At 36.8% G+C, this 23,307-nt stretch overlaps 1 protein-coding gene across 1 annotated transcript in view; it reads right to left on the reverse strand.

The window, feature by feature from the left end:
- Positions 1 to 3,756: 3,756 nt before the first annotated feature.
- mtss1 (MTSS I-BAR domain containing 1) overlaps positions 3,757 to 23,307 on the reverse strand; it is a 64,585-nt gene continuing 45,034 nt past the window's right edge. Inside the window, exons 4-15 of the mRNA XM_016540436.1 lie at positions 22,721 to 22,805; positions 22,492 to 22,583; positions 21,321 to 21,395; positions 13,446 to 13,603; positions 12,998 to 13,105; positions 12,814 to 12,911; positions 12,478 to 12,568; positions 9,116 to 9,226; positions 8,824 to 8,980; positions 8,466 to 8,492; positions 6,312 to 6,583; positions 3,757 to 5,262 (exon numbers count right to left, since the gene is read on the reverse strand). Coding sequence (XP_016395922.1) covers positions 4,627 to 5,262; positions 6,312 to 6,583; positions 8,466 to 8,492; positions 8,824 to 8,980; positions 9,116 to 9,226; positions 12,478 to 12,568; positions 12,814 to 12,911; positions 12,998 to 13,105; positions 13,446 to 13,603; positions 21,321 to 21,395; positions 22,492 to 22,583; positions 22,721 to 22,805 — 1,910 coding nt within the window. The 3' untranslated portion in view covers positions 3,757 to 4,626. The remainder of the gene's footprint in view (positions 5,263 to 6,311; positions 6,584 to 8,465; positions 8,493 to 8,823; positions 8,981 to 9,115; positions 9,227 to 12,477; positions 12,569 to 12,813; positions 12,912 to 12,997; positions 13,106 to 13,445; positions 13,604 to 21,320; positions 21,396 to 22,491; positions 22,584 to 22,720; positions 22,806 to 23,307) is intronic.

Genomic DNA, 23,307 nt, shown 5'->3' on the forward strand with positions numbered 1-23,307 from the left:
CCTTTAGCAACTTCCCCTGAAAATTTGTTGGCAACACTGATACCGAGCGCATTTAGGTCAGATGAGATCACCAAATTATCGTGACCGGTAAAGTCACACGGCTTCGATAAAATGCTTAGTCACCGTGATACAGAAGCGTCTTATGAATGCCAGTGAGGCTGTTTGTTTGTATGAGTCACTAACGCATCTGTATCATCCAGTGCCTCGGTTTACATCAGGACAAGCACATCATCAGCTGCATTTTTATCGCACACAATTCAACAATATCACCTTATAAATCTAAAAATAAGTGAGGAGTTATTAATATCGGCATAAAATGCTTAGAATCGCAAAAAAAAAAAAAAAAAATCTAAATTAATAACATGATGCAAAGACTGAATAGAACAACTAACATAAATGCACAAACACCACACGAAACATCAACTTTGATTAACGTTACTGTAAAATGAGTTTGTACCAAAATACCTTAAGAGTTTCGACGCACTTCTTTCCATGGGGAGGGTTTACAATTCTATGTCAGGAACCAATCTTTGAAATTGAGAGATTTAAACAATAATAAAAAAAAAACGTCTGTCTCCTCAGATTTGATATAAATGAGCGTAGTACATTGCCATGATTTTGAATGTTTTAGAATGTTCCCATGATCTTTGTAACCCCTGTCACAGTTTTAAAATGACCCTGGACTGTGGGAATCCTGGGACTCCTAAAAGTTGAGCAAATAAATATTTTGCTGGCATATGCAATTACATTTTAAGAGACAACAAACCAATTTTAATTTCTATTGAATAAAATGATCTTGATCAGGTACGCAGTGCTGACTAGTAAATAAAGTACCTAGCCTAAGTGAAGTAAATGAATGTAAATTGTAAGTAAATGCAGTAAATGCTAAATTCTGACACTAACCCTAGACATGAATAAATAATACAGGTAAATAAGTTAATATTAAGTAAAGAAGATCTAACTTAACTAAAATGATTTTTTTTAAATGACATAAAATTCTAAATATATACATATTTTTCATTATTTTTAAGCATATATACAAATGTATGGATTAGAAATTAAAATAGTTTGTACAGTAAATGAAACAGGGACACGCATTTCCTTTTGAACATTCTTATTTTTCTAACTCATTCCATGTTGTTTGTGGCTTCAGCATGACTACAGACATGAGGGAGAGTAGCGGATGATGTCTAAACATGGAGAGATGTTTCTCACACACACACACGTCTGGTCAGCTATCCTTGTGGGGACTCTCCATAGGCGTAATGGTTTTTCTACTGTACAGACCGTATATTCTATTGCCCTACACCAACCCTACCCCTAAACCTACCCCTCACAGGAAACTTTCTGCATTTTTAGATTTTCAAAAAACTTAATTCTGTGTGATTTATTAGCTTGTTTACCCGTGGGGACCTCAATTTAGGTCCCCACCGTGACACAAGTCCCCACGAGTCTGTGTGTATTCAGTTTTAAGTCCCCACCAGAATAGAAAAACAGGTACACACATTACATACACACACACACACAGAGAGAGAGAGAGAGAGAGAGAGAGAGCAGGGTCAAATACTCACAGCTCTGTCACCTCTCACAAGTCCACACAAACTTGACGTCAACATTACAGCTTGTTCAGATTTCAAATCCAGCACTAATTAGGGCCTGTTCATTACATAAGACTGATCTCAACCTCACTCTGCTGTAGCAGGAAAGTGTATCAAACCTACAATCCTAAAAGGACTGTTTTGTTGGAAAGGAGTTGGTACTGACATTAGTTTTTATATTAATACTCCTAGTTGTCGTGCCGTTTGATAACTGTAAACAGTTTGATTTTACTATTGCTCGTTGAGAAGTGTGATATTACTCTTCAAAATGATCAGAATCACAATTCTAAAGTTTGGGTTCTGTAAGACTTTTAAATGTTTCTGAAAGAAGTCTCTTCTGCTCAGCAGGGCTGCATTTATTTGATCAAAAATGCAGTAAAAACAGTAATATAGTGAAATATTATTACAATTGAAACTGTTTTCTATTTTTGTTAGAAAATGTTTTCCTGTGATTCAAAGCTGAATTTTCAGCATCATTACTCCAGTTTTCAGTGTCACATGATCCTTCAGAAATCATTCTAATGTTGATGTGCCGTTTAAGAAACATTTCTTACTATTAATGTTGAATACAGTTGTGCTGCTTAATATTTCTGTGGAAACATAGTTTTCACAGGATTATTTAATAAATAGAAAGTAAAAAGAACAACATTTATTTGAAACCGAAATCTTTTGCAACATAATAAATGTCTTTACTGGAACTATTGAATGCATCCTTAATGAATAAAAGTGTTATTTCTTTATACAATTTTGCTTACCCAAACTTTTAAACAGTATACAATTTGACCTACCATACAATAACAATTGCATAGCAAAAATGCTAAAAACCAATCAAAAACAACACAGCAACACCCTGATAACCACCCACATTTACAACAGAGCTTTCTAGTGGCTTATTGCTTTAATGACTACTAAAGTCCCAAAACAGATTTCAAAATGTCAATGGAGAAGAGACTGGTTTCACAATAATTATGGTTTCTTCACTTTAATTTGACATTCATCCTTTTCCATTGATGTTTGTATCATGAAATGGTCTAGCATACAGAATGCATCAGATCAAATGAAGGAATCAAAAAGTGAGAATGTTAACAAAAAACAAAAATTCCTTTCATTCCACCTTTCGATCTTGCGAGTTTAACATTTTGGCTCAAGCTGGAAGATAAATCACTGCAACAGGCAGCACTCATTATGATCCAGCCATCGCTATATCTCAGCAAATAAAACTTCAACACAGATTAAAGCAGCACTAATAGCAATGCAGATTAGTGGAGAAACACCTCGGTCAGCTCACCTTTCAGAGTAAAACCATATTCTTTTACACTCCAGGAGCGCCGTACAGCAGCTGCAAGCGAATCCTACAGTAAAAGGCCTGAGGAGCATTGTGTCAGCAGTGAACGTCTCTGGCCATGTCTAAATCACTGAAGAGAGACTAAACAATTGAGCATTCAGATGGAGAGAGGGGCGAGAAATCCTAGACACAGCTCAGACAGGTGTGAAGTAACCCTAGATTGAGAATAACCTGAAAAGTATACAAAAACCGGGGCGGTGAAAAAAAGAATGCGGTAAGATATGAAGAAACAACTTTTGCAGCAGGAGTGAAAGTTCAAAGCGTGACAGATATGATAAATTATAAGACATCAAAGAGAGTACAGATGCCGGCGAAAAATGCCGTCAGACCGCAGAAGTGCTTCTGGATATCAGGTTCATTACATTCAGCATCATACTGAGATGAATACTGTCCTAATTAGATCTAGAGGTGCTAAAAATGATGTAATTAAACCTGTTATTAAATATGTTGAAGGCATTGGTGATGCACTTCAACTTGAAAGCAAACGTCCAGCATTGGCTTTCATTTAAGAAAACAAAAACAGAACCACTTTAAAAGATTCTTGAGATCTGAGCCTTGACAGAAGTCTTTCAACGTGAAAAGACAAGTATACCCTACATTTCCATTGAATAAGCTTTACTTAACTTGGTGGAGGGATGGGACACTTTGATTTCAAACAAAGAAGGCAACTTGCAACAGAACAAATTCAATCTATAAACCTAATGCAACCATTCACTTTCTTTTCTGGTAATAATAAATGAGTTTAAGGAAGTTTTTTTTAATTCAAAAGACATACAAAAAAAAAAAAAAAAGCTCAAAGTCATGGGCCAAAAGTTTGAGGTTTTATGAATTAAGTCTTTATAAATCCTCCAGGAGAGCCGATTTATGCGCATCAACAGGGCTACAGCATCAAAGCTTTGGTAAACAAACGATTAAAAATGATTCAGAATCAAACAGGTTGAATAAATAACCACAGTGATGCCTTCGTAAGCTCTCACAGTCCTAAGCAACACAAATAAAATCCACTATTCCAGTCCTTCATACATCCACCCAATCACATCGCTCCTTCCCTTCCTCCATTCCTCTCATTGGCTGCATTCGGCATCCAGTCATTGGGCGGATTAAAGGCAGTGGTGCAGTTTTCTGTTACCCTAAACTGTACAAAAATAGACGCCTAGTGCTGCTTTATCTAATTTCGAAAACAAACAAGAAAACAAAATTAATAATAATACAACAGTCTTTCAATTGTTTCGCTAATATATACAGAAGTTTTTGATCTCTAACCAGAAGGCTGAGTGCTTTATCTTTGCGAATACGACATAAACAAATAACTTTAATATATCTTAAGCTCCGATGCTCAATCTAGATCTCTAAAGACATATATATATATATATATATATATATATAGGTTTACATATATATGTAAAGCACACAGCCTGCAGAATTAACTTTAATTTACTGAGAGGCATCATTTGCACAGACACTGCAAAACGGTTGTTCTTCGCGCACAGTGAAGTTAAATCGAACGTCTTTTCATGTGGCAGGAGTCGCGCGTTAGTCAACCGTTTTGCCTCCACTTAAAAACGAAACAAAAAAAATACGCAAACCTCAACAATAAAAGGCATGAAAAAGTCGCTAAACGAAAAGAAGGCAAAGGCAACCGTAAAAAGTCACAGATGAATTCAAAGAGCGGGAAAAAGAAAATCAGTTGAGATGGTTGGGGGTGATTAAAGGCGCCGAACGGTCATTGGTTAGTGTCCGACGTAGTTTGACTCTTCGGATCATACTCAACATATCACCTCCGCTGCCTGGATCAGGAACGCCGTCGACATGATCCACGCCAGGCTGAGCAGAATTGATCTTCCCGCTTTCAGTGGGCAAGCTGGAATTGTGAGCTGCCATGTTTTGAATCTGCTGCTGATTTTTATGTTGCTGCCGTTCGAGTTTCTGCTGCAGCTCTTTTTGATGTATCTGTTGATATTGCGGCTCCTGCGGTTGGTTATACTGCTGTTGGTGATTGTACTTTTGGTGATTATATTGCTGTTGATTATATTGTTGTTGTTGATGATATTGCCTCTGTTGCTGTTGGTGCAGTGCATACTGCTGTTGCTTGCTCATTTGATACAGTGGCTCTGTGACACCCACTGGTGGCTGCCCAGGGAACATGGAATAGTATGGAGGCGGCATTGCACTCAGACTCTGAGTGGACGTACAGAAATTATGTCTGGTGTGAACCAGATCAGAACCATATACCCTGTTACGCTGCATCACCCCAGGAGGGCACACGGTCTCCTCACTGCAGCTTAGGCCGGCGGTGGAAACAGATGCCTTCAGCGGCACCTAAGAGCAGGATGAAAGTGTTTTTCTTATTAATTCTATAACAATGGCAACATAAAAACATACAGCCTCTTTTTAACATGAAACAAAAATTAAAAAAAAAAAATATTGTGAACATTCAATAATTGGGAAACAAATTACAAAATCAAATTGGGATTTCCTTCAAAACTTGAAATATAAAGGAACTTCACCAAGAACAAAAAAGATTCCGATTTAAATTCATACAGGATTTGATTCTTATTTCATTTTAGAGTCTACTTGTATTTCATTACTTTAACACATACTTCAATACATTAATAATAATATACTGGATATACACTAACATTTAAAAGTTTGGTATTGGCAAGATAAAAAAAAAAAAGAAGAAAAATCTTGCACTCAACATGGCAGTCAACAATCTGATTTTAAAAAATACAGTAAAAACAGTAATATTAAATATTACTACAATTTAAAATAACTTATCTATTTTAAAAATGTAATTTGCAAAGCTGAATTTTCAGCATCATTACTCCAGTCTTCAGTGTCACATAATCCTTCAGAAATCATTCTAATATGCTGGAAACCAGGACATTTTTCTGGATTCTTTTCGAATATAAAGTTTAAAAGAACAGAATTGATTTGAAATATAAATATTTTGTAAAATTATAAATGTCTTTAGTTTTACCTTTGATCAATTTAATGCATTCTTGTGGAATAAAAGTATTAATTTCTTTAAAAAAAAAAAAAAAAAGACTTGCCCACAAACTTTTGAACAGTAATTTCAATTTTATTTATTTATTTATCATTTTTGATTAGTAATATGCATTGCTAAGAACTTCATTTGGACAACTTTAAAGATGACCCAAAACTTTGAACAGTAGCGTGTGCTGTAAGTGCATTAAAATCCAGAAAGAAATGTATTTTTATGTCCTGTGGGGGCACTGGCGCTGGAATAATAAAAATAAAAAATCCTAATCCTTCAAGATTGGTTCCAAATGATGCTAGATATTCCAGCAGGTCTCGTTTACACTGTTTAAGAATTTTCTGAGTAGAGTTTGAATAGATTAAAGGACCTGTGGTGTGGAGATGGGGATAGGCACTCCTCCACTGATGGTACCACGGCGGATGTTGGGCTTGCTGGAGGGTTTACGGCGGATGGGGGCCGTGTGGGGGCCTATAGGCTCCGGATCCATCAGCAGACTGACGGTAGAAGCCGGCCTCTTGCTTTGAAACATTTTGCGGTAATTGAGACCCAAGTCGCTGTTGCGAGGAATCGTGGAAGATTTATCAAATTCAGACTGGCTGTGGGCATCCTCGCCTCCATGCAGGGAGATGTAGTCATAGTATGAAAGAGAGAGAAACACAAAATGAGGAGAGTCACACACACTGTGATAATGCTGAATGACAGCCCTTCTATATTGTCTTGAGAAAAAAAAAAAAAAAGAAATTCAAACATATGACAGTGGAAGAAAACACAACAGCTGTTCATTATGTCTCAAAATGTCAGGGCTTAACAGTAAAGATGGCCCAACTTTGTGAGAGTATTTCGGACAGGACAGTGCATGGGTTTTTATACCTTGCAAACTTAACTTGCCTTTTGTGATGTTTTTAACACTGTTGAAAGGTAGCATTATCTAGTTGTTAAATTTTTAATTAGTAAGATGTTTAAATTAAACCTACAAATAGGGTTTGGTATCGTTTGGTTTTTTTTCGATACCGGTGCCAAATCGATACTTTTAAAACGGTTCCGGTGTCTAAACGGTGCCTGAACCGGTATTTATTTAAAAAAATAAATAAATAAAAATTCCCCCAAAAATGATGGATTGGCCATTAGCATTATAAACACATGATGTCTGTTTCATTCATACTGGACGCCAGAGAAATCCACATATCCAGTCACAGAAGTAGCGGAACTCATGACCCTCCAGGAAATCCCTTATATGGACAAAGGCACCACTATTATAGCTGTAACTGAGTACACAGAACATATAAAGTTTTGAATTATAAAACAATGACAATAAACACTCGACTGCGACAGTATAGTTTAGCTGTGTTATTCAAGCCACCTCTGGTATTTTCATAATAATTAAGTATATTTATAATCCATTGCTAATCGAGTACCCAACCCTACCTACAAATGCATTTTATATATTTTAAATAGTGTGCATTAGTGATGTGCGGATGAGCTAAAACTTCACCCAAATCCGCAGCTTCAAATAAACTATCCACCCACCAACCGCCCGCACCTATATTTTTGTCTGATTTAGATAACCGCACCCGACCATCACATTAGGGTTCGTACTAGTGCTGGGCGGTATACCGGTTCATACCGAATACCGGTTTTTATTTTTGTTATGATATGAATTTTGAAAATACCGCAATACCGGTATATGTCACTTAAACAACGTTCGGAACGCGTCACTGTTTGAATGTTAATGTTAATTACATGTTAATTTAATGTTAATTTACAGTTTATTCAATTTCTGTAGCCTATTTAAAACACGTTCATAACTTAGAAAATATAGTTAATACTATATAGCGACCCACCCGCAAATAATCAGAATGCATTTTTTTATTACCCGACCCACCCGATCCGCGGATTATCCGCAGCGCCCGCGGATATAACCGCCATCCGCGCATCACTAGTGTGCATGTATATTTAATTGAAATAAAAATAAATAAAAAAACAAAAATATAAAAAACAAACAAATTCTTTTTTTTTTTTTAAATTTTGAAATAATGGACTAGCAGAAGAAAAAAATTGTAAAGGGAAAATTCTGCAAATTTAAGACGCATAAACAATGTTTTAAATAACGAGTATACTAAGATTAAATACAATATAAATTAATAAAAAAAAATCATATTATTAATTAATTGCACTAAATTGACAGCCCTTAAAAATGACTGCATGAAGACAACAGTACTAGATTACCTCCTAAAAAAATGAATAAAACAGACAAAAGCTCTGTTTAAGAGTGTGTCTTTCAGTTAAACTCAGGCAACATGAGAAGATGGACAACAGACTTGACAACTGACAAGATGCCACTAGTTATATCTCATGGTTGCACGCACTCAAATCTTACGCATACAGATAACACTCTTTCAACAAAAGGCACGCCTGCAAAATGACTTGGATTCCCTAAAATCAAGACATTTAATTTTTTTATTATTGGTATATGATCACAATGAGAATAATCAAATCTATGCAATGACATTCAGAAACCTACCATATAGAGGAGGTTCTTTCTTTACCGCTGTAAAAGAACAATAAAGTACATTTAACATATATACAAAGGCCCAAAAACACACACTTTGGACAGCAATCTAAGCCTGTGATTTGTGCAAGCACATCAGATTTAGTCTAAACTTGGACTATAAAGCACATCTGATGTGCACACAAACCACAAATCAGATTACTGTGTTAAGGGGAAAAAAGGGGGAAAATGCTATACAAAAACACAAAGGAGAAAAAGATATCTAGATTGAGCTTGGTTTATAATCTCTCCAAGATGTGTGCAAAGAAGGAAAACTATAGAACAGAAACAAGCAGCTCATGCATGTAAGCGTACATACAGGCATACTGACCATGCTGCGAGGGAATGGTGTCTTCTGAGCACGACGGCGTGGTCGTCTGGGTGCTGTATCCGCTGGAGCAGTGGAGGGAATCTCGGCTGGTCCGAGGAACTTCTGAATTAAGCCCGCCTCCAAGAGTAAGAGCCAGCTGCTCCCTGGCTGACTGTGGCTACGGACAGGAACGAGAGCCAATCAGAGATCAGAAAAAGTCTGGAGTCAACCACAATGATTCCAGTAGAATCAAAGGGTGTCTAAAATTCACTTTCTGCTTAGAAATCATTTCTGCATTTAAATGAGCGTGTACCTTGCCCGAGGTGGACAGTGTCCTGGCTCTCTCCTCATGCCCGCTGTAAGCTTTGAGCAGTGGGGGCATGGAGGTCCCGTTCTCTGTGCCAGGAGAGATCTGGCCTTTCTCCTACACAAAAATGTACTCTGTTAGTCCATCTCAACTTAGTAAGTAGCAAAAGACACTATGACACACTGTAGTCACTAGGTAATAAGGATTTAAAGCCAACATGAAATGGTGTTCACAAATCAGTTTATCATGATGTGACGTGATTAAACAATAAGTTAAAATATAGGGCGTGACTTAATTTGATCCAACAGGAAATTTGTGGATCATGAAAAATGGGCATTCCGGATCTGAATGCAAGTTTGAAGAGCATTGTGGAAGTTTTTTAACCAGGACTTGGAGCTTGAAGGTCAAGTTCACCCACCAAATGGTAACTTAATGGTTCTTTTTTTAAAAAAAATGTACAATTATGTTCTTTTTACCATTATTTGCTACTATCTCAGAACCCTTTATTCCAATAATGTTAACTCTTTTCCCACCATTGACAACGTTTTACATAATTTATGACATCTTTATGATGTAAGCTTTGGATTTTTTTTTTTTCATTATACAACAGAAGTAAATTTTTTTAGTGATGTTGATAAAGAGTGAATCAATTAGAATATTTTTTCCTGTTGCTAAAAAATGGACATGTAAAAAGAAAAAGAACACAAACCTCTGTTTACATATTCATACAACAAAATATTGTGGGGGTAATTTGTGAATATGTGACTCTGGCGCACAAAACCAGTCATAAGTAGCACAGGTATATTTGTAGCAATAGCCAAAAATACATTGTATGGGTCAAAATTTTTCTTTTATGCCAAAAATCATTAGGATATTAAGTAAAGATCATGTTCCATGAAGATATTTTGTAAATTTCCTACCGTAAATATATCAAAACTTAATTTTTTATTAGTAATACGCATTGCTAAGGACTTAATTTGGCCAACTTTAAAGGTGATTTTCTCAGTATTTTGATTTTTTTTGCACCCTCAGATTTCAGATTTTCAAATAGTTGTACCTCGACTTAATATTGTCCTATCATAACAAACCATACATCAATGGAAAGCTTATTTATTCAGCTTTCAGATGATGCATACATCTCAATTTCAAAAAGTTGACAATCATGACTAGTTTTGTGGTCCAGGGTCACATATGATCAAAAATGTCTGAGGTGGCTGACAAAATAATACTCTGGCAGGGAATGAGTTAACCATTACTAAAATATTTTATATTTTATAAAGGCTGCATTACCTAAAACAGTAGCATAAATCCTAAACAGCTACTCTGCCATTGGATAACATTAAACCATCAGCAGGAAAGGGAAAGTGTTGAAAAAGATCAATTGCACACAAGAAGACAAGAAATGTATGTAAACAGTCAGTTTTGATTTCATGTTTACTTTATTGATGCTTTAAGTGTAGAAAAGTTCAGATTGGCCTGTCAGAGCATGTAGGTTTTTAGTTATAGATATGCAAACTGGTTAATGTGTTTGTTTTAAGACATGGGACTGATATTATATTCAAAAACTGAAATTAAAAACAAAATTAATTAAAATCGCTTCTTTCTCCCTGTGTAAAACTATTAGGTGTCCCTCTAAATGGCCTGCAGAGGGCGCTGTCTACCTTCACAGACACAACCTCCACACATGCACAACGACAAACACAGAAGAAAACCACCAGAGGTAAGTGTCCAGTAGTACATGCAACAGTAATGAGTCCATTCACAGTCACACACAGCACTACACTGAGTCTATGCTCACAGTGCTCCTGTGCCGGAGGTGTTGGCCACGGTGGCCCGTGCGAGGGATTGTGGGAGAATTCCCCTCACTGAGAGAGCAAGCGCCTTCCTCCCCTCCGACCAGGAGGAGAGGACTGCGTGAGCGCTGGGAGACGGAGGTGAGGGGCAGAGAGGAGTGGAACAAGAGAAAGATGAGATTAGATCAATCCAAGCCTCCATCAAAATCCAAAGCCCCTTAGACCCCTATACAAATGGTTGAAAGTAAATGCTTTCTGGTATTCTATTCAGTGCCTGATTGGAAAATCATAAAATGTCACTTGTTGATCTGACTTTTAAAATATATACATATATCACATAATATGGACGAACTTAAAGCAAGACACTACAAGCAAAACCACTGGTTGATTTTGAGATTTTGGGCTATTTTGCTTCTATAACAGTCTTCTTTCAGACCAGTGGAAATAAAACACCCAAAACAGACATTTAAGTGTTTATTTTATTATACTTCATCTATTTGGTCTGTAGATTTCAACTACAATACGTATCTTTAAAGGCTTTTTTCTCAAAATGAGTATTTTCTCCTGCACTGAGCCAGAAATCATTTCGGCAGTACATACACCAAACTTTACTTTTTGGCAGAAATAGAAATAGTTATCCAAAATCTCATCTGTAAAATCTTTAATATGTCAACAAAATTAAACAAGAATTTTGTCCAATGTTCAGATTTCTGTTCTGGAAATCTACGCAAATAAGTGCATTTTTAATTATATTTGCCGAATTTACTTATTTAAACAACATTTTAGAAACCTTGCAATACAAAATTCAATGTCTTCATGCACTGTTATTAATGAACTGGGAAAGTATGGTGATCTAATAATTAAAAATGTAACCATATTTACAGTGGGGAAAAAAAGTATTTAGTCAGCCACCAATTGTGCAAGTTCTCCCACTTAAAAAGATGAGAGAGGCCTGTAATTTTCATCATAGGTATACCTCAACTATGAGAGACAAAGTGCTATCTTGCCTTAACATTTTGGTGTGTTTTCACATAATTAACTTGTAGATCAGACTGATAAACTAGCATACTACACAATCGTAGCAAACAGTATTATAATTTAATGTTCTAATAGTATTAACCTGTATTGTACAATAAAACTGTATAATTTTGCCAAATTTATAATTTATTACCATGCATTTTGTGTTACTATTTTAAGCATCACAACAGTGAAATACTACCTTATTTCCATTACACTTGCACTGTAATACCCAGACAAACTACATTAAATCTTCTATATTATTTGCACTGAAGTACTGTCCAATTATATGTGTATTGATGATCAATTTGTTAATTTGATCTTGGGGTCCGAAGAGATTGGATTTTGAGGAGGTCTGGATTACGTACCACAGCGAACCGCAGGCTGCAGTGTTGGTGCTTACAGCTGTATGTGTTTCTTTGGGCTGAACGAGGCTGTATGTGTGTTCTGAGTGACAGATTATTCAAACTATTTGGGTTTCTTAGGATTAGTATACCAGTTGGACTAGGTAAGTTTTGGACCCACAGTTTTGTGATGTGGTGCATGTATCCATGATACCTGTGTTGCGTCTGGTGCTCTCAGATGAAGCCCATCTACTGCGCTGGAGATGGAGTCCAGAGATGGGACATGACGCACAGAGGTGTAGGTACTGAGAGAGAGAGAGTTTATACTGATTATTTACAATAATACACAATTGTTTGTTACGTGAGTGTCAATTTCGAGGAAAAATATCATGTTAAACACAATCATGTTAAAAAAATAAAATTGGCCTTTGCAACAAAAACACTAAAATATTAATATAACATATATTATCAGTAATTCAGATAACATTTTCTAAGGGCAAGTTAGCTAACAGTTCTTGCAACGAACATTTCTTCCTGACACCGAACTCACCTGCTGATGCTGCCCTTGCGTGATAACGTGTTGCTAGGAGAAGCGGGTGGAGTCTGATACGAGAAGCTGTAGTCTGAGCCTTTCAGATCAAGAATAACCTGCATAAACAAAACCAGACCAGAATGTCAGAGATCGAGAACATGCACAGCTCTACCGATGTGCCTGATTAGAATCCATGCAGCACCTGTTCACTAGCAGGAGGCAGTGTGTTGGGATCAGCCGTCAGGTTGCCAAGATCTTCTAGAATTGTCTGTAAGTGGGTGACTTCACCAAGCATGCTTATCTCTTCATCCTGACAATACAAAGAAAAAAAATGGTGTGACAATATTAAGCAGAAAACATTTTTTTATTATTAAATTATTTCCATGGCGATTAGGCACTTTCCCCCCAAATTCTCATAATTCTAATGCATTCTGATGTTTGATTGTAATACAGTCATGAGAATCATCCTGTTTAATAAGAAACAGCATCAGCCATCAAAACAAACCACAACCACAATGTTTCATACAGTTAAAAACAAAAATCTCTTTTTGTGAAAATGTTATGAAAATGTGACAAAATGCTGTGGTCTTATACCAGGCATTTTCTTTTTGCAAAATATAATGTCTTATCAGAGTCGTTCAGACACTCACCAGGACAGGTTTGAGCATTGTGACGAATGAGCAGAATCTTCCTCTTTCCTCGACAAGTGCTCGACACACGGCTCTCTTCTCAGTCTCCTCTAGAACTGCGTAGCGTGTGTTGACGTCCTGAAGAGCGCTGTCCAGCTGCATCCGCACCTCGTCTTTACCTACACAAACACAATGACATTTCAATATTAATATATTATTTATATTCATACTAACTTTTTATTATTTATATTAATATTAATGCACATTTATATTAATAGTAATATTAAAGAATGATGCATCAAGTATTGTTATTGCTTATTAAAACTAAAATCAAATCAAAAGTTTTGTTCATTAACTGAACTATATATAATATGAAATAAAAAACAAATATTAGATAATAAAAAAAAATAAAAAAAAAATAAAAAACTTGAAAATTAAAATGTTGCCTTGGCAACTGAAGTACTAAATAAAGCCAAAAAGGCTAGGAAGTAATGATAAATGTTATAAAAGTATTTAAATATTACTAAAGCAACACTGGATGCAAAACAGCTTTGTCTTGCTGATATTTGAAGGAAGGAATAACTTTGCCTGGTAGCTTAAAGGAACACTCCACTATTTTTGAAAATAGGCTCATTTTCCAACTCCCCTAGAGTTAAACAGTTGAGTTTTACCGTTTTCGAATCCATTTAGCCGATCTCCGGGCCTGGCGGTAGCACTTTTAGCTGTAGCTTAGATCATTGAATCTGATTGGACCGTTAGCATCTCGTTCAAAAATGACCAAAGAGTTTCTATATTTAACCACTAGGAGGCAGTACAGTTTCTACAAACACTTAATACATCATGCAAATATGTGCTGCAATGCTAATAGGTGTTCTAAGAGCCTGGCTGTGCAGATTTCATAGGTCTGGTAATGGCACACAGGTGGACTGTATGGTGTGCATGTGTTCTTGTGTTGCATTTAAAGCCCAGCTGCCACTGAGAGCCCCTCACATTCCATAGTAGCTACTAGATAATACTACTACACAGCAGTGGTCAACCAATAAGGCTGTTTTTAGTGACTAACACTGATATCTAGATTCTATGGTGCTGGGCAGCTAATATAATGCAGCTTAATGATAGAAAATATGGATTTACTCAAACATTCTAAAAATCACAGGAAAACATGAACTGGCAAACATAATGATACAAGTTTACAAGAAAGATAGAAAAAAAAATGATGCAAAGTGTTTAATATAAGAACATAAGTGAGTGATTTTTAATTATGATATGATGACTGCTTCTGTCTCCTGGTGCTTTACTGATGAAGTGAAATGGGAGAAATGTTAGGTTAATCACATTTAGAGGTTTGTTTACCTCATGCCAGCACACACCACGTGAGGAGCTTTAAACACATGACCTGGACTTTTCCTCTGTTTTTCATCTCTCAGCAGATGAATCACCCCCAACACATCTCATCTAAATGAATAGTTTCTTTGCTTTTGCAATCACATTACAGCGTTTTTGACTGTGTGTATGCAAGTGTGCATCAGGGTCAGAAATCAACTTTTCCATTAAGGGAATTAATTTCTCATTTCACTTTAATGGTGCCAGTTGCTATATTAATTGTCTAGGGGCATTTTTTGCCCCCTTATTTAAAATTTGGGTGGCATTTTTGCCCCAAGCCATTAATTTCTCACCCTGGCATGCATAAAAGGGATGAGCAATATATCTTGATATTCAATCCTAATTTTATATTGTCCACCAGCAAACACATCACAAATATATCATGCAAATTTAATGTATTGCTCAGTCCTACAGTCGTAACAATAAAGGTTCTTGTCAAATGCACAAAAAAAGTCCTTTATAATGGAAAAAAGGTTCCTTAGATTATTAAATGGTTCTTCACGCTTCATGGTTATTTTAAGAACTGTTTCCTGAAAGGTTCTTTGGGGAACCAAAAATTTTTTCTTTATGGCATCACTCCAAAAACCACCTTTCAGAACCTTTATATATGCGTTTATGGACGATTTGCAGCTCTTCTCGGTCTCAAAAATACACACGGCTACATTTTCAACATTCCATCCAACAGAAGAGCATTCTGACAGCTTGTGCAGGACATTCAGACGCATACACACTGATCCCATCGTCCCCACTGCTAACAATAACCTCAGGTGTGCTTTGTGACACCTGATCTTCTGCACTCCAAGCTGGCATGCAAGACAGATGTACGGTTACTTTCACAGGCACTACAAGTTTCTTCAGACACGTTTATAATGATGTTCGCTCACATTAAAGACTACAATGATATGCTGGCATGTTAAGATCACTTGACCTGGACACTTTTAAGTAGTAGAAAAAAAAACAATTATTATCACTGGTAACAAATACACCTGAGAATGGGACATTTCTACAATTTCAATTTACCATATTTTAGCTAAGGAAACCTTAACTAATCCTCACAATAAGGTTCATTAGCATTTAGAGAACACCTCTTGAGTCTAGATTGCATTTGAATTAAATAACAGAATCAGATCCACAAGTGTTGCACAAGCGCCACAGCACAGTAAATCTTAACAACCTCTGCAAATAGTGCTGAGTATGCATTTTTAGGATTTAAGCAATTCTCGTCAGTGTTGCGGAACTCAGTTAAGTCCTTTGACCTTCCAGGCAGAGACGTGATCCCTGGTGCTCGAGTACATTGACCTTGTGCTGGATTGTGTCACCGGATGTGTGTTTAGATGCTCTTAGACCATTACACCTTCAAGCACAGCTTGCAGTGAAGGCTGAAAGAAACCTGGTTGGGTAGGACAGCTTATAGGGCTGGGGTCATCTTCAGTTTAAAGGGCAAAGGTCAGTAAGTCTGTTGATAAATCCCACGGCCTGTCTGCAAGACAAATGGCTTAGGAAACATGTAGCTCTATCTGAAATATGTTACAGGAGACTGTTTCATGTTAACAGAATACACCCCAACACAGAGAAATGTGAGAGTGACAACAACCCCTCAGAACACATTAACATCACCCTAGAAACAGCATAGCAATGTACTAGACACCGCTAAGACGACTTCAGGCCAGCAAAAATATTTAGCAGGTGATACACAACCATAAATGAGTTGCTTTGAGTCAGCTACTCGGACACCGCCTAAACAACTGCATAGCAACACCCTGACAACCGCCTAAAACACACCAGCATCATGAAGAGTTTTGCACTGGCAAGTACCACTCAAATCTTCTTATGAAAAATTGTATAAATGAATTATTTATTAATAATATACAACAAATATTATTTCATAAATAATTTTATATGAACTCTTTCCCCGCCCGCCAGCATTTTTGAAAAAAGTTGCCAGCCACCACCAGCGATTTTGATGATTTTCACTAAAATTTGATGGCCTCCAGTATATTTTGCTGTATAAATATTTGAATATGCAATAACACCAAAATAAAGATCAGAGCCTCTACTTTTAAACAAAAAAAAAATCAGTTTTATTCTAGCTTAAAGTGAAACACACACAGACACACATATTTATCAAATAATACGTCATTAATAGCGTTTCACTTCCGTGATTTGGTACGATTGCGTTCACATCAGCAGCGAACTGTACCGGAGTTCTCTTGATTATTGCTGATGATCGCATTATTTTTCATATGAATCTGTTTACATAAGAGATTGCTCGTTTCTCCGTCCTGTTTACGTGTGTTTTTGTTCGGGAGGTTTTGTACTCGTTCTGAAGATGCGTAATAGCGCCCCCGAGTGTATAACAGTGAAAACACGGTTCACTTCCGTGATTTGGTACGATTGCGTTCACATCAGCAGCGAACTGTACCGGAGTTCACTTGAACCGTACCCCAGACCACCCTTTTTAAGCGGACTCGGGTACGGTTCGTGGGTGCGCACCCGAGTTCGGACGGAAAACAGCACATCATCCAAACGAACCGAACTCTGACGTCAATCGAACCTGGGTGCGCACCAAAAGTGCTAGTGTGAAAGCACCCTAAAAGACGAGATAACTCGTCAATGGCGGGGAAAGAGTTAAAATGGTAATTATCTATAATCTATGGGAAATTATGCATTTTATATAACCAAGTGGAATGACCCATGCACATTTTAGAAAAGTAACACAGCTTTAGTGTTTAGTTCATTTGAGCCGTTTGTGCAGGTTTTCTGGGAGAAGTAGGGCAAAGGAACCTTACTGATGATGATGGTTAGCCTCCACCTAGTAGGTGGTACTGCACTGGATCTGTGACTAAGGGCCCTCGAGGATTTCATTTTTAAACGAGTGCACAGCAACATGTGAATATACCTGGCCTGTATATAATTTAGCATACTAGGTCTAAATAACAGACAAATAAAAAGATGAAATCATTTATCAATGTATTAAATCTGAGATGAAATACAAACAAATTCTAGATGTTTAAAACAATTTAATTCATTTTTAAAGATGTAGTTAATTCAGACGCCAGAAAGTCCAGAGCACTGGATCTTCAAACCATCTCAAACACAGCAGCAACGGCATTGGAATACTAATGTGCATGAGTTTTAATAATTCAGATCCAGTGCTCTTTTTCTTCACAATCCCCTCACAGACGGGTCCAAGTCTTCAGAGCGGTCTGCCCCCGTAGACCTCGGAGTAACACAAATGCAAGATATAATGATGAATGTGCACTCCGAGACGCATCATAGGTCTAGACGCCATATTTATTTTCATTGTCTCACCATCTGTGAGAGTTATGGCAGTAAATCAAACAGCGCTAGGAGGGGTTTATGGATGTGCTGTGGTGATATAAAAGCGCTAGCCTCTGAATCACTTATGCTAACACTTCATCTTGTGATTCAGACTGTCAGGACAAGGCCAGGCTTTCCTCATACAGCTGCAGATGACTAACATCACAGTAAAGGGCTCTCTCAGTGGGAGGTACAACAGATAAAAGTAATGATTTTTATTGGAAACGTAAATTTTTTTTATACATGCATCTGGTAAAATTCCAAGTAGAGATTAGCTTTGGTGAGTAAACCAAACTAGGGTACTAGTTATTTGGAAAAGACAGGGTAGAAAATGCAAATATAGAACACTGATCACATCGAAACACGGAGATACAAACAGGCTGCCAGAGAACTACTAATGAATTCCAACAAGATCTCCCCAAAGAAATGCATCCAGCCTTATTATACAGATTCCCCTTTAGTTTTCAGTTTTCATAATCAGCAAGTGGCTGATAAAACCAAAAGACAAACTGGATCTGAGGTCATATTACTCCTAAATACAAGACAAGGCAGCAGAACCCTTCCATATGAAAGGGAGTGTATGACCACAGGGTGTTTTCCCAATGTTGGGAAAGATGACATGCCAATGGAAGGAAGGATGGGGGATCTCTTTCCTCTTTGAGAGTTTGTGTGGCCTTGAGCTATGAGCTATTCTGGTGACAATGTTCAGACAAAAACTGCTCATTTCCTCAAATGCTAGTTTTTCCCCTTAAAATGACAAAAAAAAAAATGCATACAATCACATTCCAACCATCTTCACAACAAAACAAAACAAAAATAAATCCCTCCATACAGTCCCTCCAGTGTCACATGATTCTTCCGAAATCATTCTCATATGCTGATTTCGAAACATTTCTTATTATTAATGTTGAAAAATTGTTGTGCTACTTAATATTTTTGTGGAAACCTTGATTTTTTTTTCTGAATTGTTTGAATAGAGTTCAAGTTGAAAACAACAACATTTATTGGAAATATTAATCTTTTGTGACACTGTAATGTCTTTACTGTCACTTTTGATCAATTTAATCCAAAAGTATTCATTTATTTCTTAAATCTTACTAACCCCAAACTTTGTATATATAGCTATATATAGCTGTCATTATTTATTAGGAAGGGGCTCCTCGGAAAGGAGATTATCATACTTGAGGGTCCTTGGCACCAGAAAGCTTATAAATCATAAAATGGAGTTCGATCAGGGGTTTTATGTACGAGCACACAGAAAATGCAAAAGTCATTTTAGCACATCCTCTGGAAATGTTGAGTAAGCGTTGAGGGTGGATGCAGAATATAGAGCAGCGGGAGTGTTGACCCCTCAAACAGACCAGAGCAGAAGTGAAGAGTCAGTGCCCACACACATGCACTCAGCTGAAGCAAACGACACCCACCATAGTGACAGAACACATCTGCATACGCATTTATCTCTCTCGCTGCCTCTATTCCATGTATTCAATTCATCACGGCTCCATTTATCCCTCACGTCTCTTCCTCCATCTTAAACTCGTTTCATCACAACACTCTCAAAATTATTCCAACACAACAGTATTCAAATCTTATTTAAAGTCTTTGTTAATCATTTAATACAAAAAGCTTAAAGGGATAATTCACCCAAAAATGAAAATTTGATGTTTATCTGCTTACCCCCAGGGCATCCAAGATGTAGGTGACTTTGTTTCTTCAGTAGAACACAAACGGAGATTTTTAACTCCAGCCGTTGCAGTCTATCAGTCGTATAATGCATGGCAATGGTAACAAAATCTATGAGAGTAAAAAAAACATGCACAGACAAATCCAAATTAAACCCTGCGGCTCGTGACGACACATTGATGTCCTAAGACACGAAACGATCGGTTTGTGCGAGAAACCAAACAGTATTTATATAATTTTTTACCTCTAATACACCACTATGTCCAACTGCCTTGAGCGCGCTTACGGCATCCGGTGCGTGAGGTGTGTACGTGCTCTGGCGTAGTTTACGCAAGCGCCGGAAGTGATCTCTCGCGCGTATACGTCACTCATTGTTTACACAGTGCACAGTAATTGTAGGTACGACGGCAATTTAAACCATGATTCAAACTAAAATCAAATGAAAGTATTTATATTTTGTAAAAAAAAAAGAAATGTTATTTATCCAATTTTTTTTGCATTGCAATATTATTGCCATGAAAATTATACATACTCCCACCTCCCCAAATTCTCATTACCATAGCACGCTTTACTCAATATTTTTATTGGTAATAAAAACCAAACCTATTAAAAATAATTCAGAACACTAGATTAAAACCTAGACAGAAATTAGAATTAAATAATACAAGTGTAGATACTAAATTACTTAATTATTATTAAAAAAAAAGATAAAAAAAAAAAACATTAATTTGTTAAAACTAAAAATATAAACAAATAAAAAGCTGATTCAAAATATTAATAAATACTATGATACTTTATAATTAATGCAAAAATAACTTCAGTGTTTTGATTTTTTGGTAATTCTTGCAATATTTGCAATACAATTTTTATTTTAAACAATATAAAGACTGTACAAAGTAAATACTCCCATGTTGTATAAATACAATATAATTTTTTTACAGTAATGCAAAAAAATAATGAGAATTTGGGGATGAATGTGCTTAACTGTTATGAAAATAACATCTTAATGATTCCACAAACAAGCTTTATTTTCTTTATGCAAAATATAATTTAATATTTTGGGGTGAAATATGACCTGCATATGATCTTTTATAGGCGTTGTGAAGTTCTCTAAAAAACTGTATTAGGTTCTGTTGGTGAAACCATGGCCTCGTCATACAGTACTTGATTTATTTTCATGTAGATCTAGTTTTTTGGTCAAGCTGTAAAAATAAACACTGAAGGACTATTTCAACTGAACATTCAGTTCAAAGCGCATTATGACCAGGGGCAAGATGGCCAAGGTTGATGCCATGACAACACAGGGTGTGGCGCCAGCAGAAGTCACGGGCATGTCCTATTGTGTTTAGACAAAGAGATCTGAAGCAGTAATTTGAGAAAGAGTGTGCGAGTGTGTAACAAGACAACAGGACTTCATATGTTGCAACTCACAGAACATAATTAAGACAGTATTTACCCAAGGTGTTCACCCTCAGTGACATTCGTTCAATGATAAGCATCAGTTCTTACCTTTTTTAACCTTCTTCTGCAGTTTAATCGTATCTGAAGATTTCTTCTTGATCTCTGCTCGTGCTTTCTTATATTCTAGAAACAACAACAAAGGCAGGGAAAGAAGAACATTAGCCTCTGCAGTGGAAGCAAAAGCTAAATGTTAATAAAGTGGTTCAAATCCCTAATCTTAAATAACGGCAACATAACAACGTTGCCTGCCTTAGCAAGCACTGCTAATAAATGATTCACAGGGGAAGTCGTGGCCTAATGGTTAGAGAGTCGGACTCATAACCCAAAGGTTGTGGGTTCGAGTCTCGTACCGGCAGGGATTGTAGGTGGGGGGAGTGAATGTACAGCACTCTCTCCCACCTTCAATACCACGACTGAGGTGCCCTTGAGCAAGGCACCGAACCCCCAACTGCTCCCCGGGCGCTGCAGCAAAAAATGGCTGCCCACTGCTCCGGGTGTGTGTTCACGGTGTGTGTGTGCACTTTGGATGGGATAAATGCAGAGCACTAATTCAGAGTATGGGTCACCATACTTGGCCACATGTCACTTCACAATGATGTCAAATGAAATGACCCCTTAGCAACCTCAGACAGACGTGTTGGAGAGCTCTAATATAACTGTATGAGGGACTCCCACAGAGTTCAGAGCCATTTAATAATTAACAGTGTGCAGCTAATAGGACAGGTTTTCCGACAGTGATATTCTTAAAGGGGATTCTTTCTTTCTTTTTTTCAAGTTTTTTTCAAGAGGTCAAGTTTTTTTTTGTGCCAATAACAATCATAACTCAGTTTTTATGGCCATTTTCCTCTTTGTTACTGCACTCTTAAGACTTATGTAAACGGTTTCATAGTATAATTAACTCTCATCTCAAAAGGATAAAGAAATACTGGATTCCATTAACATTTGAATTAACAATTAAATGGTTTTTGTATATTATTAATAGATAAAGTTTGAACACTCTGAATGGAACAGTCTGTTCTTCTAGTTGTTTTTATTCTGCTTGAATATTAATTTTTTGGTGAACGCTACCTTTAAAATCAACCCACTTAGTTTGAAAAACCTCCATTAAAGGATTAAAACGATACTTTACCTCCTGCCGTACAGGACCTTTTCCCACACAAAGATTAAATACTAAACCTGTTGAATTCTGATTATATCACATAGGGAAGGAGGCCCATACCTTTGGCATGGTCTTTATCCAGCTGACTGGCAACCTTTTTCCACTCTTCAATTTTCAGTTCCAGAGGAGTGATCAAGTTATCCATGAGAGCCCTGCACACACACACACACACACACACACACACACAGGTTGAAGTCCTCCATACAGTTAATGCGTTGTATAATACATAATATTTATTACCAATTCAACTAATGAGCTTATGAAAAACGAAACAATTAAACAGTCGTACGTGGTGAATAGTTTGAGCTTGTTCTCAATGCTTCTGTGTCTCATACACATCCTGGTCAAAGCCGATCCGATCTCTTTCGTCGCTCCTGGAGGAAAAAAAAAAAGAAGAGGAAATTATTATCAGTGTCTTTAATCTCCCAATCTGAGCACCATCAGAAGCGGTGATGCCAAGAGGAAAAACATGTTGCTTAAGTGTCCTGAAATAACAGTTTCATCACATTGTTCTCTTCTCTCTTCTCTTTAATCCTGTCTTTCCCTCTCTCTTTCTTTAATAAGTGGCTGAATGGGCTTCATTTTGTAACATGTTTCAGACAGTTTGCAACATAACTCCTCTTATCTTTCACAGGAATGTGTGGTTCAAATGAAGCAACGCAGATTTCTCATTATTGAAGATTAAAGGAATCGTTTGCCCCAAAAAGAAGCTTCTATCATAATTTCTCACCCTCATGTCGTTCTAAACCTGTACGACTTACTTTCTATCAACTGATTCATTGATATGATCCAACTAAAAGAATGGTTTGCTAACAGCATCATATGGCTTCAGAAGACTTAGTGAACAAGTAATATGGGCTATTTTTATGATGCTTT

Source organism: Sinocyclocheilus rhinocerous, unplaced genomic scaffold (genome assembly GCF_001515625.1).
Source record: "Sinocyclocheilus rhinocerous isolate Xijiao unplaced genomic scaffold, SAMN03320098_v1.1 scaffold218, whole genome shotgun sequence".
NCBI classification, from domain to species: Eukaryota; Metazoa; Chordata; class Actinopteri; order Cypriniformes; family Cyprinidae; genus Sinocyclocheilus; species Sinocyclocheilus rhinocerous.